The 16344-nt window shown below is 41.6% G+C and overlaps 1 protein-coding gene across 1 annotated transcript in view; it reads right to left on the reverse strand.

Moving 5' to 3' along the window:
- Window positions 1-15964, reverse strand: part of OGDHL (oxoglutarate dehydrogenase L) — a 57397-nt gene extending 41433 nt beyond the window's left edge. The window contains exons 1-3 of the mRNA XM_063307727.1: window positions 15914-15964; window positions 10443-10666; window positions 4531-4722 (exon numbers count right to left, since the gene is read on the reverse strand). Of these exons, the coding sequence (XP_063163797.1) occupies window positions 4531-4722; window positions 10443-10649 (399 nt within the window). The 5' untranslated portion in view covers window positions 10650-10666; window positions 15914-15964. The remainder of the gene's footprint in view (window positions 1-4530; window positions 4723-10442; window positions 10667-15913) is intronic.
- Window positions 15965-16344: the final 380 nt, after the last annotated feature.

Genomic DNA, 16344 nt, shown 5'->3' on the forward strand with positions numbered 1-16344 from the left:
GTCATCCATTCAAGGTGTCTGTGGGTACGGAAGTTTTGAGTTTGTTTTCTTTTTTAAAACAAAATCTGAGCCTAACTTTTATTTCCTACTTTGAGCCAAGTTACACATTTTGGCACAATAAATAATAATACTAATAAATACTGGGCTCAGTTATAAATTTGTTTTCATTTCCAGTTTGCCATTCTTATTAGGCACAAAGAGTATTCTCTTCTGCCCTCCCTCCTCCTGCCCTCCCTCCTCCTGCCCTCCCTTTCTGAACCTGAAAATTCCCTGTTTTACAAGCCTTCATTTCAGCATAATGGGCCCATAAAACACAAGACAGTGCAGTGTGGAGAGGGCTAAATTAAAAATTAATGGGCCCTGCCACTGTCTGGCTATGGAAAAGGCAGGCGGAGGTAGGCCTGCGGTCCATGGTGGAGCACCGAGCAGTGCAGGGTTTGCTAGGAACTCAGACGACACCCTCCACTGGAACATTTCTGAGAGAGTCAGTTCTCAAAAGGTGCACATCTGCTGACCTCTGCATCTCCATCTCCTGCTATCCCCTACTATATTTTCATCACATATAGATGACATCTTTGGGCAGCCTTTGAAATGTACTGAAACCAAGACTTGGACTGTTGTTGCACAATGTGTTTGAATTTAATTTAATACAAAGAAGGAAAGAATGAATTCATTGCAGGGAAGGTGGGGTCAATTCAAGTCTTTTGCTACGCTCACTCTCCCCATCCCAAAATATCTTCCCACATACAGAAAGTTCACGAGCAAAGCCTATGCAATAGAGCCAGAGGTTGGTTGTAAGGATTGCTTCTTCTGGATGAGAAGAATCTTCTTTCACAAAAGAGCAAGCTGATGTCTTCTCTACTCCTTCTTGTGCTACCTTGATAAATTCTCATGTCTTTCTAGGCTGCTCAATTAGCATTCCAGGAAAGGTAGTAGTAGTAGTAGTAGTAGAACAACTTTATTAATTAATCAAAACAATGGACATCAGCCACAGTATAATACAATAAAATGAGGTAAGGTAAGATACAATGAAATGAAATGAAATGAAATAGACTAAGGTAAGATAAAATAAGTCTGTCTATCCATCAGTCTGTCTATCCATCAGTCTGCCTACCCATCTGTCCATCCATGTGCCAATCCATGCATCTGTCCATCCATCCATAGACAATCTGAGGCTCTTTAAGCATTAATGCCTAAAGGGTTAATTCCCATTTCACAGCACAATACGTCATTAACGTACCTCTGTGTCATGGCCCTGAAAACTGATTTATTTGCAGTGGGCACACACTGACCAAGAAGGTCTCATTGACTTGGGTTACATACTGTACTAAGTCACAACAGGTTTGACTTAGATTAGTTTGTTCTATGGAAGAAGTCATTTTGGTTTGTAAATCATGGTTGATGACTTGCATGTTGTGTGAATCTAGGCAATAGAGGTTCATTCAATAAACCATTGTAAAGCAAGCCATGGTTTAGACTGAGCCAAGACATGCTTGCAGACAAGGTAGTCTGGTAGGTTTTGACAGTTTTGTGTCCTCTGATTTTCCTTTAAGTTTGGAAAACGCAAAAACAGCAAATGAATATAAGTATTTGGAAGAAAACAATAAATCTTTCATTTATTCATAAAGTTAGTTTGCCTTAAATGACTTAAACAATTTGGTGAGCCATGATGCACAATGATGCTATAGACTTTTTTTTTTTTTTTGCAGTTGGGAGATGGAAAAATTCTTTCCTAAAATGCAGGCTTCTCAAATGGATTTGAAGTATAACTCTTCTGAACTCTCTTTAATAATACAAAAAATATTCTTGGCCCCACAAATCTATAAACAGTCTTATTTATTAATAAGTGGGAAGAAAAAAGACCCTCTACATTGATCAGTTATCCTTGCAACCACCCATTTTCCACCCCAAGTATTCATTTTCTGCTAATACATTTAGTGGATTAGGAAGGAAGTTTCCTAAGTTTTCCTACAAATCTCCTCCCCTGGAATTTTTCCAAAGGGAAATTAGGAAACACTGTTCCAGAGACTCCTAATTTAAAAAGAAGATACATAAGTAAGAACTGGAAACGTGAGAGAAAAAACAGAGAAACAGAAATAAAGAACAAGAAAACATGTTTGCATGCAACTAAACATGGTTCCAAAATTATCCCTAGCTGGTATTTTTCTGGCTAAGCTTATATCATGTGTGTGACTGAAAAATTATGTGTACTTCAAGATTAAGATTTAATTTGCTTAAATACTTTTTAAGTAGAGGTGCACATATGTGTGTTTAGAAACAAGTGAACTATGAACAGTGTCTGTCATACAAATCCCATCTTTCCTATCGCTCAGTCATCTAGTCAATCATCTAGTGAACTATGAACCCACACAGTTCTGACAAAAGGACTATTGGGACATCGAACTTACCACTCAAATTACAGAAACAAGTTCTGTTCCATGTCTTACCCACAATGTCCCATCAGAACAGCTGTCAATGTGAGAGTTGAGGACGTCTGGACTGAGGAGACCATTGAGTTATGTGGAAACTACCATGGAAGGTCTCCTGAGGTCAGACGTCTTCAACTCTTCACATGAGTCAACATTATTCACCTGATGCTACATTCCAGATATGCTGGGACTGAAATTCTGAGATTTTTTGTTTACAGCTAGTTGGAAATCTTAAGATACAAGCACAGGTTGGGAGAGCACTTGGGTGGAGAAAGCTGGTTTAGGATTTACATATTAAACTGCCTTGTAAATCATTAGCAACATCTGGAGTCATTCTTACTCAAAATGAAAGCACAAGAATGTCATACAAATGCAGTGATTACATCCTTGTTTCACGCTGTCTGCAGCAAGTACGTAAGTCATAGCATTTGCAAGATTATGTCACCATGCACGTGCCATCTTTTGCCCACCCCCTTTGCCTTCTTCTGCAGAAATTCTGACTAGCAGCACCTCCCCAGGATCACAAGCAGATAGTATTTAGTTTTACTGTCTGATATTCCTTTTTCCCCAAGGAAATAATGAGGACCAAGTTGAGTCCTTGTAAATGCAGAGTACATACTTTGCAACTGTGCTTTGGCCTCACACAACTGCCCATCCAAACAAATTGGATGTAGGCAAATGGCTGCAAACATTCAGATGAAGGTGACTTACAAAAACAGGAAACAAACCGTGCTCTCCTCCCCACCTCCACTGCCTTTGAGATGTTGTACGAATGAAGAAAATTATCAGCTGGAAACAAGCTTGGCCTGCCTGGATCTACTGTTCCAGTTTTAAATGAATGACCAGAGCTAGAGGGAAACATTCATCTCACCCTTCTGTTCACAGTTGCATTTCCCCCATATAGGAAAAACTAGTAAAATCTGTTAACTTGGAAGGGAGAGGAGGAAAACCATACCGTTTAAACTCTGGAGCATAAAAATATATTGTGGGTGGTAGAGAGCAATCTGAGAAACAGGTCACAGCAGAGAATATTATGCCCAGTTGGACCTGGAAAACAACTGTTTTATGAATTGTCAGGTTCTATGGCAGCCATTTTCTGAGAGTCACCACAATAAAACTTCACAGGTGTACAATGATCCAAGTTCAAAGGTCCTGATCCTCTAGGCATAGCCTCAAAGATTTTATTAGGAAATAAGTGGCTTCCTCTTTCATCCCTTCTTTATTCTGAGGGGTTTAAAGACGAAGACTGTATTTTTTACCTTTGGTTAAAATAATCCTCCAGCTTCTTGCAGTTTTGAAGTCTCAACCCAGCTTTCATGAGGATTTCACCTCTGGAAAGGTTTTTCTTGATTTTTTCCAATGCATTTGTGACCATATAATTAAGCAACCAAATCACTATCTGTAGAAATTATAGTCTAAGAACCCCTGAAACAGCCAGAAAATAGGACTTTTCTTCCCAAATGCCCTATTTGCACATATAGCTTGCACAAGTGCCTGCTTCATATTTACAACGGATGATGGCTCTTTCTGTTGCTTTGAACATATTCCACTTAGAATGACTGTATTGTAAACAGCACTCTTCTCTTAAATTCCACTCAGGTGGTATTTATATTACAAAAATAAAACAATTTCTGTTCTAATAAAAGAAACAGAAAACATAGCAGAAGGATGTAGGCCTTCTGTTGCACTTGGTATCTTGCTGAGAGACACAACATTGCCCATGTAGGAAACAACTGCTTGTTGTGAACAATGTGTCTGTTCTTCCTTCTTTCTTTCTTTGGCTTCATATGTGATGAAAGCTACTGAATTTGACAGTTATGGAAACATGGTAGAGAAGTGATATAGTATGAAAAACTAAAAAAATTAATATTGTTTTCTATAAAATCACCCAAGAATGTGGGTTGTTATGCCCGATGGTACTCATTTCATACACACCCTTAGAAATTTGTTTAAAGCCTTTGAGAACAACCACTTGCTTTAGAAAATCAAATGTTGCCTTTGGCAGTATAGCATAAAGCTGGGCAACTCTTACAAATGTTTAGTAAATGGTTACAAATGCATTTTTAAGTGGAAAGGATGGCAAGTCCCCCTGTTCACTTACCTGATAGGCTCTAATCAACGACTGGACCGCCAGGTGATCTTCAACCAGCTTCTCAGCTTTACCAGGGGCTTTAGTCAGCCCATGGCTTTGGATAAGTGATGTTTTGCTTTCTGAAAGGTCTGGCAAAGGTGACTGAAAGGGTTGTCCAGGAAGAGCCTTAGCAGTCGCATTACGGAAAAATAAATCCCAAGACTAAACAAGATGGTAGGGGGCAGGAGAGAGAGGAGTGAGAAACAGTTATCTTAGATCCAGCAAGTTTTAAAACAACATAACGCTGATCCCAAACTCAAGCCCTCATTCTCTGGTTCCTTTTTACTACTGCCATATCCTAAACTTCCCATTCAGGTCTTCATATCCATCCTATTATCATCCCTGCTGAAAAACCAAAGGCAGTAATTGCAAATGCCATGTTACACTTGGAGTCAACAACTAGAATCAGAAACAAGAAATGGATTTATATAGTTATCTTTCCTCTCCCCTCCCCAGGGATGCATTTAAATCCTGTCTTCTCTTTACAATGGTCTCCTACCTTGCTAATATTAATACAAAATGCAGTAAGCTGTGATTGGCTGATCCATGGTTTGCTGAATAATTCACAACAGGCTGGGCTCTCATAATGCTAAGCCCAAACTTAATAAGTAGGTTAGCATGAGCCACAGACGAGCCAACTACATTGAAGCCTAGCATGTTGAATGAACCAAGGCCATGTAGTTAGTGTCCGGTTCAAGTAGTTGAATAAACCATGGTCCAGGTAATCAAATTTCTCCAAAGAAGTTTGTCCTTGAGTATTTTTGCTTATCCACCAGAAAACTCTCCATCTTCTAGAAAACTAATGAGATATAGATTTGTTAGATAATGATACTATATTTTCATTGCATTCATATAAATGTGAAAGTCTTCCATAAGTGAAAGTCAGCTCCTGGTGACTTCATGGGCAGATAGTCCCATGTTGTTTTCTTGGTAGTGCTTTCATCCAAGATGTTTTTTTAATTTCTAAACCTACAGCACTTGAGGTCTCTCAGACTCAATCCTGCTTAGCTTTCATGTGCAGACAAGGTCAGCCCCTGCTGCAACAAGGCACCATGGAATCAAGTTCGACTACTGGGAACAACATCTCTGCCATTTCCTTGGCAGCATGATGGAAGTGGTATGTATTGTCTTCCTCCTGGATATTTTCCCAGTCTACCATCAGCCTTGGGACTTCTTAATTATTTCTTTTCAAGGCCAATTGAGATAGCCAAGGACAACTAAGTGATGCCACCTATTGAGGCAGGCAGATGTTAGCACAACATACGTGCACTTCCTTAGTTTAACCATGATGCACTCAATTAACTAAGCTATGAATTAATTCCCTGTCTGTATAATAGAATAGGAGAGCCAGTTTGCTGTAGTGGTTAAGGCACCAGGCTAAAAACCAGGAGACTGTGAGTTCTAGTCCCTCTTTAGGCACAAAGCCAGCTGGGTGACCTTGGGCCAATCACTTTCTCTCAGCCATAGGAAGAAGGCAATGGCAAACCACTTCCAAAAAACCTTGCCAAGAAAACTGCAGGGACTTGTCTAGGCAGTCCTCGAGAATCAGACACGATTGAATGGATTAAAAAAAAGAGAGAGAGAGAGAGAATAAGTAACTCAATTTGTATGAGTTACAAATCCTCAACTAAATGAACAAAAAGTCATTATTATCTGTTGAATTAACAAGGAAACACTCATTGCCCCAAAAGAGATCACACCCTGGCCTAAAATAAATTATTTCAGTAGTATTGTTGATTTACAAAAGACAAAGAGAGCATAAGACACACTATAAATAACTTATTGTAGATATTGTACAGAGTTAGAACTTAGAAGTAGTGAGATAAATGGCATTTTTTCTTGTTTCTAGACTCTAGAATTTGGTGTGCCACCCCACCCACTACATAGCTATAAAAGTTTGCTGACCATCCTCTAACATGGGGAAATATTTTTCCCTTCTCCTGTCCTCATACTGTACCCTTCCCTCCAAATTCTCTCCTACAATGTCTAGAGTCCCACTTTGGTAAGGGAAGAGTACATGATATTGTGGGTCCTACACTATGGGGGAAAAACAATGGACAGGAATTTGGAATTAAAGGGAAGTTCTCAAATCTGGAAAGCTTGAAAACTACTGAATTAAACCTTATACAAAAGCCTCCAAAGACCCCCTTCTGCAGCAAAAAGGAGTGTTGGGATTGACAGGCAAGGTGTGATGCAAATCTCATACAAGCAAACTCCGCATTTTTTCCCCCACTGCCCCTATAATGGACATGGAAAACCTCTGAGCCAGGGGGTGAATATTTCCCACCAGGATTACCCATCTGGCCTGCTAAACATTTCCCTATTCCCATCTCTCCCAGGTCATGACTTTTTCCTGCTCCAGGACAGAGAAAGAGGAAGGAGCTTCTCTTTGACTAATAGCATACTAGGAGAAAGTTAGTCTGTCTTTACCCCAGCTAACTCAGCAAAGGGGCAGAGAAAAGCAGTCCTTCCTTTCAGCAGTCCATCTGAGTCTTAAAGAACTGCCTTAATCTACTCAGAGAGATGCTGGAGAAACACCCAGCTTCCCCATGGGGACAGGACTTCTCCTTTTCCTTGTCACCATCTACATCGCCAAACAGCTTCAGAATATTATTATTTGTTACGATTCAGGATGTGGGTGGAACCTAATGCATTATATTGTAGGAGGAGAGCCATGTTAGTTCATGGGGCAAAAAAAGTGCCTTGTTAATTGACAAGGTTCTTGTAATCTACCTCACATATAACCTGCAACCACATAACAAACCTGTCTTCCCCTCCCCCAATTGAAATCCTACATCAGCCTAGCTACTCTTTGCATCTGATGAAGTGTTGCAGCTTATGAAAGCATACCCCTTGTAATAACATTTATTAGTCAGAAAAGGTGCAGACTCTTCTGATTAAATGCATTATAGTAGCTTACATTTTATGAATAATCTTAAGAGGGAAACAATATGCTATTAACTGAGCAATCAAAACAAGCACATGAAGACAGAAAAATGAATTCGTTTAAGCTAGAAACACTGAGTTTAAATATAAGTGATAATCTATCTTTATGGGACATCTTAATGTAGATAGTTACATCCACAAGGCTTCAATTTAATTTATTATAAAATCCAGTGCTAAGAATGGCTCCAAAAAAAGTTATTTGCATGATTTTAAGTAACATCTTCCTTAGTACATAGTGGTATTCCCTAATGCTTGCATTCCTAGTAGCTGGATTTCTAAACATTATTGATATTGGGCATTATAATTTCATTAAAGAAACAAAGCACAACAACCTCCACCACATCAGGTAAACAAAATCAAGGAAGTCGTGGCACCGTCATGGAAGACTGGCTGCATATTGGGAAGAGGACAACAGACAGAAATTCCATAGGCATCCAAGCACTTTTTTTTCAATCAATCTTGTGATAGCAATAACTGGATCTTGTCAAACCTCTTCCCTGTGATATATAGTCCTGACACCATTCCATGAGTAGAAATAATACCTTTCTCAGGGCTTCTGTCATTTCATTCCCATACCTGCTTCAGATGCTAGTTTGCACTAGGGGGACAGAGGACAGCTTCGGTGGAGGAAGGAAAAAGCACATTGGAACTTAAAAGCTAACTCAAAGGATTAACTGGGAAAAATACAGATTCCAGGCAATTACAGCTGAAATCTAAACACGTTTAATTTCTTTCACGGCTTCTTGGTGGAATGCTTCAGATTTGCAGTTTTACTAAGAGTCAAAAGACAACTGTGTTGTACTATGCTTTTAACATTATTGTCACATAGTGTATATTAGCTAAAACACCCGCTTCCAGGGTTACCCATACATTCAATCAAATGACCATTAAGGGGGCCTGTCTGGCCATTACAGTCTGCATGAAGCTGCCAGTTGCAGATCACCCAAGGTGAAGAGGGGTGGAGGAGAGTTAACAATACAATACAATACTTCATTGGCCAAGTATGATCAAACATACAAGGAATTGGACTTGGGTGGAAGAGCTCTCAACATATCTACACCACATCAAAAATAAACAATAGTAAAACAGCAGTGTTATTTACTAAAACCATACAATCAGAAAAGAAAAAAAAATTAAAGGAAATAACACTGCAGCTATCAACCAACTCTCACAAAGGGAGAATTGATGGACAGCATACTGCATCTGTTGTCCAACATACATTCACATCCAACAGAGCATTATTGTATTGTATTGTATTAACGTGAAAGAGGCTTTCTCGATTTTGGTTTTCCAGCATGGATGAATTTTTCCCAGATTCTCTCAGGGCACTGTTCAACTACATCAGAATATGGAGATGGTCACAATTCCCCAGGACATATTTCCTGGGCAGAGACTTCAAATTCCTTGTTCAGTCTGCATTATTATATTTGATTGTATTTTTTTTTTACTTGCTAAGTCTATTTTATCCCATTTTTATATAACAGATTCTATATTGTTTTTACTAAATGCTGTCCTTTGGAAAGTAACTTCTTTAGAAGTCCAAAAATTGCACTGTAGTATATACTTGTTACACTCCTCTAAAAATAAGGCCTGATGTAAACATAACGTTGGCCATATTTTTTTAAAAAATAATATATCTGTGACATCATGTTTAAACTCAGGTGTTAGCAGCTGTCCTGAGAGTTTAGCATGGCCATGCTATCACAGCATGCATTAGGTGACAACATCCCATTAAAAAAGGATCTTAAGCAGGCCGTTGATTGTGTGGAATGTTACATGAGTATCTTGTCTTTTTCAGAACAAAGTCCCAGGTTTGTGCTTAAGCAAGCCTTACTGTGGAATAATCCTGCATGGGATAAGGCTTTAGACATGACCGTTATCCTTTCCACACTACTGCCGTGTCAAGAAAGTGGAAAATATAACTTATTTTATCTGTAGAGATTCAGCCACTGCAAAATGTTTCTTCTTAATGCACATATCTTCATGGTATTCTCCCCAGAAGATGCCTTTCTCAAATGTTAGAAAAGTTTATTTTAAAATATTCTCGACTACCTAAGATGGAATCCATGAAAATGTGTGGGATACCTGCCTATATGACTTCTCAGGTCAGTTCCTGCATTTTATGAACCCAAGCACTGATAAAAAAGGAATCCCATGGAAAAGTGCAACTATAAGCTGTACCTGTAGTTTTCTGTAGGAAAAGCGACTGATAAAAATACAAAATTAAATTCTGTAGGAAAAGCATAAGCTATTAAGCCACGGTGTTAGTTATACTTGCACTCTGCTTTGAGAGAAAGAGATTCAAATCAGTGTTAGCAACGCTGGGCTTTTCCATACACTGCAAGGCCCTGCTCTTGCTTGGTTTCGTATGGAAGTTCCTTTCATTCACGTAAGTGAAAGACCCAAACCCACGTGCTGATATTCTCAACCAATCTAACAGCTTAGACCAGTGTTTCTCAACCTTAGCAACTTTAACTGCTGTGGACTTCAACTCCCAGGATTCCCTAGCCGGCTCGTCATATTTCTCAACTAAGCCACAGCTGAGAAATAACGAAGCACAAGAACTCTTAGCTTAATTAACAAACTCTGTACGAGTAAAGTTCCTTTCCATCCACCCTTCCATCCAGAGCAGATCATCCTGCACAACACTGATATGCTAGATTTCACGAGACAAGATAACCATAATAAAATTATAATAGTATAACAGGAACACAAAAGCCCGTAATTGTGGAAGAAACTTGCTGGTGATCCCCTATTAATTAAAGCTTTGTTCCTGAACCCAGAAAGGAGCTTCTCATCTGAATAGATGGGTTCTAATTCTGAGTAAACAGGGAGCACACACCGTCCTGAGATGAAACAGGGAGAAGCACAAATACCAATTTTAAGATTTCTAGGTGTGGAAGGGTCCTCACACGTTTTGGATATATAAATCTTACCTTATGCACACTGTTTGGGTCTTCAAGCCATGCGTAATACATTTCCTCAATGTAGCTTGAATTACTCCCACTCAGAAACGGTTCTTTGACTCCAGGGGAAACATAAGGCCGACTTGGCAGAAACGCTTTCCTGTTTATATTCTTCTTCACCAAGGAAGAAATGCCACAACATTTCAGAGTATCAGCGAGCAACCGCAAGTGACTCATATTTCATAGATGAGGAACTATTTAAAAGGAAAAACAGACAACAGACAACATATGATGGGCACCTTACCATAAAAGACACTACGCTTTAAGGTACTGAGAACAAAGATCTTGTTCTGATGGAAAAAGCCAATTCCTAGGAAATACTTTGCCACAAAAGTTATTGATTCTAACAAGAATTGCGTGTGCAGTTTCCTAGAAGACAGGAAAGCTATATCGGAAACCTAATTCTGTCAGCGTTCTTAGAATGCAGTGCTGCTAAATGCCTATTTGTTTCTCCATAAATATTAAAGTGAGTGTCAGCCCACTTGTTGAGCCTTCCTTCTAAAACAGGACATGCTCAAACAATGGTGGTCAAAACCAGCAAGACAGTGGACAGAGCGTCCCAATGCACGGGCCACCTCTTTGGAATGAGCATGCACTGACACAAGTACAAAATGACACAGGCTCACATTGCAATCCCCCGTTTACCTTCTGGCCAAATTGATCACCCACCCACCCACCTCTCCATACAGACAATTGTGCCTCAAACCTAAATTTAGCTGAATCCACTTTCCCCAATGATTTTCCTAGGACTGCATTTTAAGGATCCGATGATTCAATTTGAATGCCCATCCTTGGAAGCTTCACCCATGCTTAGAAGATGCCCCACTTTGGAGGGATCTGTTTTGTGTTCAAGAATCTAGCAGAAAATAAAGGCTAGATCCATTTCTGGTATCACAGAGAATTGCCCTCTAAATATCCTCAAAGATTAAGGTTCCTGATAAATTGCTTAATAAAGGATCTGTTGTTCTTGATTTTCAATTGCATTTCTGTAAAATTTCTGACACTGCGTGGTGCATTTCTGCCCACATTTTTGTAGACACCTCTCCACTGTTCTGCCAAAACTCCTAAAGGCAGTTTGAGAAGGGGTTCAAAATTAATTATTAAAACATGTACACAATCCTCAAAAGCTTCATACACCATGGCAGCAAATCTTGCCTTCCAAATCCTATGATTTGTTTAGCATACCATGTGACCTGGCCACTCTCATGAAATGGTTGCTTATCAGAACTATCATCAAAAAGGCACAACAAAGGATGTTCTTCCTGCATCAACTTAGGAAATTTAATCTATCTCAGGAGCTTTTGGTACAGTTTTACAGAGGAATTATTGAATCTGTTATCTGTTCTTCCATAACTGTCTGGTTTGGTTCTGCAACCAAGCAGGACAAATATAGACTTCAATGGATAGTTAAGTCTGCAGAAAGAATTATTGCAATCCTCCTGCCTTGTATAGAAGACCTGTATATTGCAGGGGTCAAAAGGAGGGCGGAGAAGATACCTGCAGACCCTTTGCATCCTGGACATAAACAGTTTCAACTTCTACCATCAGGACGGCACTACAGAATGCCATATGTCAAAACATCTAGACATCGAAACAGTTTTTTCCCTCGTGCCATTGCTCTGTTGAACTCCTATTAATGTAGCCTGATATAATGATTGACAATGTATGGTAAGACCCGACTGCTGAGATGTGACCGGTAATGCTCTGTTGGATGTGAACGTACGTTGGACAACAGATGCAGTATGCTGTCCCTTAATTCTCCCTTTAAAGATGAGTGGGTGTTGGTTGACAGCTGTAGTGTTATTTCCTTCAATTTTTTTCTTTCTTGATCGTATGGTTTTAGTACTATACATTATTACTTTACTATTGTTTATTTTTGATATTATGTAAATATATTGAGAGCTTTTCCACCAAAGTCAAATTCCTTGTATGTCCGATCATACTTGGCCAATAAAGTATTCTATCTATCTATCCACAAACATTGTTACGACAGCGTAATGTATGAACGCAGCTTATCTACTTATCTTTTGTTCACTGAATAAACCAGAATTTACAGGGTCTGCACAACTCTCTCTACCATAAACTACAGCTTATAAACAATAATAGTTTAGTTTTATGTATGCATGATTTGGCTTAGTCAATAAACAATGTATAATGCAAAGAGTGTGACTTAATGTGATTTGAAAGCATCAGCAAAATATCTTTCTACCTATACAAATGCACCTTGGATAAAAGCCACTGAAATTAACTCCCTATAACACTGTTTGCACAATATATTTATTACCTAATTCTGTACCCAAAGCAACAATTTCATGCTAATTCATTCTACTTCCACAAAATGTAACTGTAAGTCTTAAGGAAAAAATCCTGATGAAATTCACAGTGGAACAAAAACTGATATTCCAAGACCTAAAACTATCACCCAGAAATACAAAGACAGGAGTTAGACAATGAATGCATTTCCACAACCTGCTAAGAGTAGTTTTGGACAGTATCCTGGCAATCTTTGCACCATTCAGCACTCTCTTTGGTTTATTGTAAACCCCAACAAAAAATGTAGTGGATCTGATCAGGCTTGGATCCACAGCACACAGGTGGGGAAGAGGGGGCAGGCTAATCTTTCCTCAGTTCCTTTGCTTTCAAAAACAACCCAGGTCAGGGGTTCCAAAGGGCATTCCTAAACTGAATGCATTGGCAATAAATTGCAAATAGAATACAGCAATTAAATGTACAGGGAAGCATCTGGTTGGGAAAAACGCTATCTTGAGTAGTAGCAGTGGCATCTGTAAGAAATTGTGATAGCAGTGACACAGGTACGATACAGTGAGGACATGCCTGATATTGCACAGTCACATACTTACAGGTTTGTAAGTCACATTTGCCAGACGACATTATCAGGCACGTGTCGTCATATCCCCCCTCATAAAGCTACAATGTGAGTTGTCTTATTTTGATTTAGTACTTGGTGTGAACTGAGCCCTGCAGTTATCTATAAGGTACACTTTCTGTCTTAGTGTATAGTCTAAACCCACCCAACTGTGGTTCATTCAATAAATCACAATTTAGTACACCATGACTTAGCACAGTGTAAACTCATTCATTTACCTCTATGCATTCACTCACAGGGAAATGGACATATTGTTTTTGAGGGCAGTGGATTGACATATTTAGGGCACACCAAGACATTCCTCTGTGCACAATTCTAAAACTGGCCAGGCAAATGTACATGGATAATTGCATTTAGTATTTGCTTAGGGATACAAAGCAAGCCATAACATCTAAGTGTTTTTGTGTTATGCGGCAATATATACCAAAAAAAAGTGTGCCATCAAGTTGTTGTTGGCTCTTGCTGACCACATCGAGATTTGCTGTAACAATCTGTCCCTAGCCTGGTCTTCCAGGTCTTCCAATATTGCACTCATCACTACCGTAGCTGAGTCCATCCGCCTTGCTGCTGGTCATCCTCTTCTTCTCTTTCCTTCCACCTTTCCCAGCATTAGAGCTTTCTTCAGAGACCCAGGTCTTTGAATAATGTGTCCGCCATAAGATAATCTGAGCCTGGTCATTTGTGCCTCCAGTGAGAACTCCGGATCGATGTGTTTGATGATCCATTTGTTTTCTTCGCTGTCCATGGTATTCTCGGGAGTCTTCTCCAACACCAAAGTTCAAAGGTGTCGATACTCTTCCTATTCTGCTTCCACAGAGTGTCACAGGGAATACCACAGTTTTCATGATTCTGATCTTTGTAGATACAGACACATCACAGCATTTGAGTATCTTTTCCAAGGCCTTCATAGCTGCTCTACCGAGCGCTACTCCGCAGTGTATTTCTTGACTGCTTGTTCCTTTACAGTTGAGGTGGACCTTAAAAGGTGGAAGCTATCAACCCCTTCAATATCTTCATTGTCAGTTCTAAGACTGGTTGTTCTGCCTGTTATTATTAGTTTATATTTATACAAAGTTACAGTTCCAAATTTCAGAAGAGCCTTATCTTTAGCCCATTATAGCGCACTCCTTGCAACCGTCTAGATTTTGCCATTGTGCAATTGAAACCACAGCCCATGTTTTTCATGTAGTCACTTTTACAAGGGATATCCACATTCACCTCACAACCCCGTTAATAACAAAACTCTGAGGTGCCTCAGATTTGTTTACCTTAAGTGACTGTGACAAAATAATCCATATTCTTAAACACTGCGAATTGTTGCTTTACGGTCTGTAAAATCCATCAAGCTAATGTTTGGGCTCTTCTTACTGCTATACTGTTAACCCAAAGGGTGTCCGAAGGATATGGTCAAAAAGTCAAGATGGCAGCTGTGAAAGGCAAAGCTCCAATTGTGCTGTCACAGCCCCCAGCCTGCCTCTTTCTCACCCTACTTGGCTGACATCCCTGCTCTGTGCTTTTTTCTTGTTACATTGACCACACCAAAGAATATCTGTCTGTCTATCTCTGTACCTACCTACTTTTCACCACCTGCAACTGAAGGGTGTTTTAATTGAATAACTATTTGTTGTGCATCCATTGACAGTATTTATAATGCTTGTAAACTGCTCTGCTTGGACTCTTAAACTGGAAGGAAGAATATTTACTGTGATGATGATGATGATGACGACGACACCATCATCAGCCCTTTCCTCCTGCATTTCCTTTAGCGTGCGGTGGCACATCCACCAAGAGATCATTCGGGAGAGAAATGCCAGGCTGTGAAAGGCTTGGCCCCCTGCACAACACCCCAAAGCGCTTGCAAGCACCAAAAAAGAAACCCGGCCAACCCGGGGCCCCTTTTCCAGCCGGGACTCCCAGACTCCCCATCCTTAAGGTCCCCCCTTGACCCCCAACATCCAGCCCCCAAGCCCCAACTGGCCACCTCCCCCCCCCCCGCCACACACGGGTCGCAGGGTCTCCTGGAGCCAATGGACCAGGTTGGGCGATGGCTGGGAGGTGCTCGGAGGGCGCCTGGCTGAAACCAGGGCCCTGGCTCCCCTTCCTGCTGCAAGGGCGCCCCCCAGGCGAAGAGGCCCCCCACCTCTCAGCCCCCAGCCCTTCGCTTCCCTCGTCCCATCCAGACGCGCCCGCAAGGCGAAGGCATCTCTCCCGGGCAGGCGAGAAGGCGGGGCTCGGTTGCCGTGGAAACCCAACTCTTCCCCGAGAGCTGCGCAACGATCCCCCCGCGGAGGGGAGGGCGGGGCCGGTTGCCGTGGAGACGAGCGTCCGCGCGGGCAGAGGGCGGGTCGCCCGAACGGCCGGGCTCAGTCGCCGTAGCAACGCGGTCGGAGGGAAGCAGGGCTGCCTGCCTCGCGGCCTAGGTCACCCCTGGGGGCGGGCGCGCGGGGCCCGGAGACCGTGGAGACCGGGCCGCCCCCCCTGCCCGCGCCCCGCGAGGCCGAGCCCCCGGGAACGCCGCGCCCCACGCGCGGGGACGGCCGGCGGAGAGGCCTACCTGCGCGCCTGCCTGCCGGGGAGCCGCTGTCCGCGAGCCGAGCGGTGCTGGAGCGGCCGCGCATGCGCGCCGGCGCGAGGGCGGGCGCCCGCGGGCCGCCTCAACCCGCAGCCGACGGGGCTGGTCTTTTGCAGCTTGCTCCCCGGACGCCCCTCGCTTGCCCCTGCGGCCTGCAATGGCCAGCACGAAAGAGCGACAAGCAGCAGATGATCTTGGCTTATGGGGCTACAGCGGGAAAGAAAACCAGGGCAAGGGGAGAGGGTGGGTTCGCTCCCAAGATCATTTTGGTGTGTGACCATTTAATGCCAGCCTAAAAAGAGAATAAAAGAGAAGTATTTTCCACTTTATACACAAATATCCCTATGTCTGGGGGAGGGCGAGGAATGCTGCCTCTTCTCTGCTTGAATATTCGGCAAGCGGACCGCTACGGA

This window comes from Candoia aspera, chromosome 6 (genome assembly GCF_035149785.1).
Source record: "Candoia aspera isolate rCanAsp1 chromosome 6, rCanAsp1.hap2, whole genome shotgun sequence".
Taxonomy (NCBI): Eukaryota; Metazoa; Chordata; class Lepidosauria; order Squamata; family Boidae; genus Candoia; species Candoia aspera.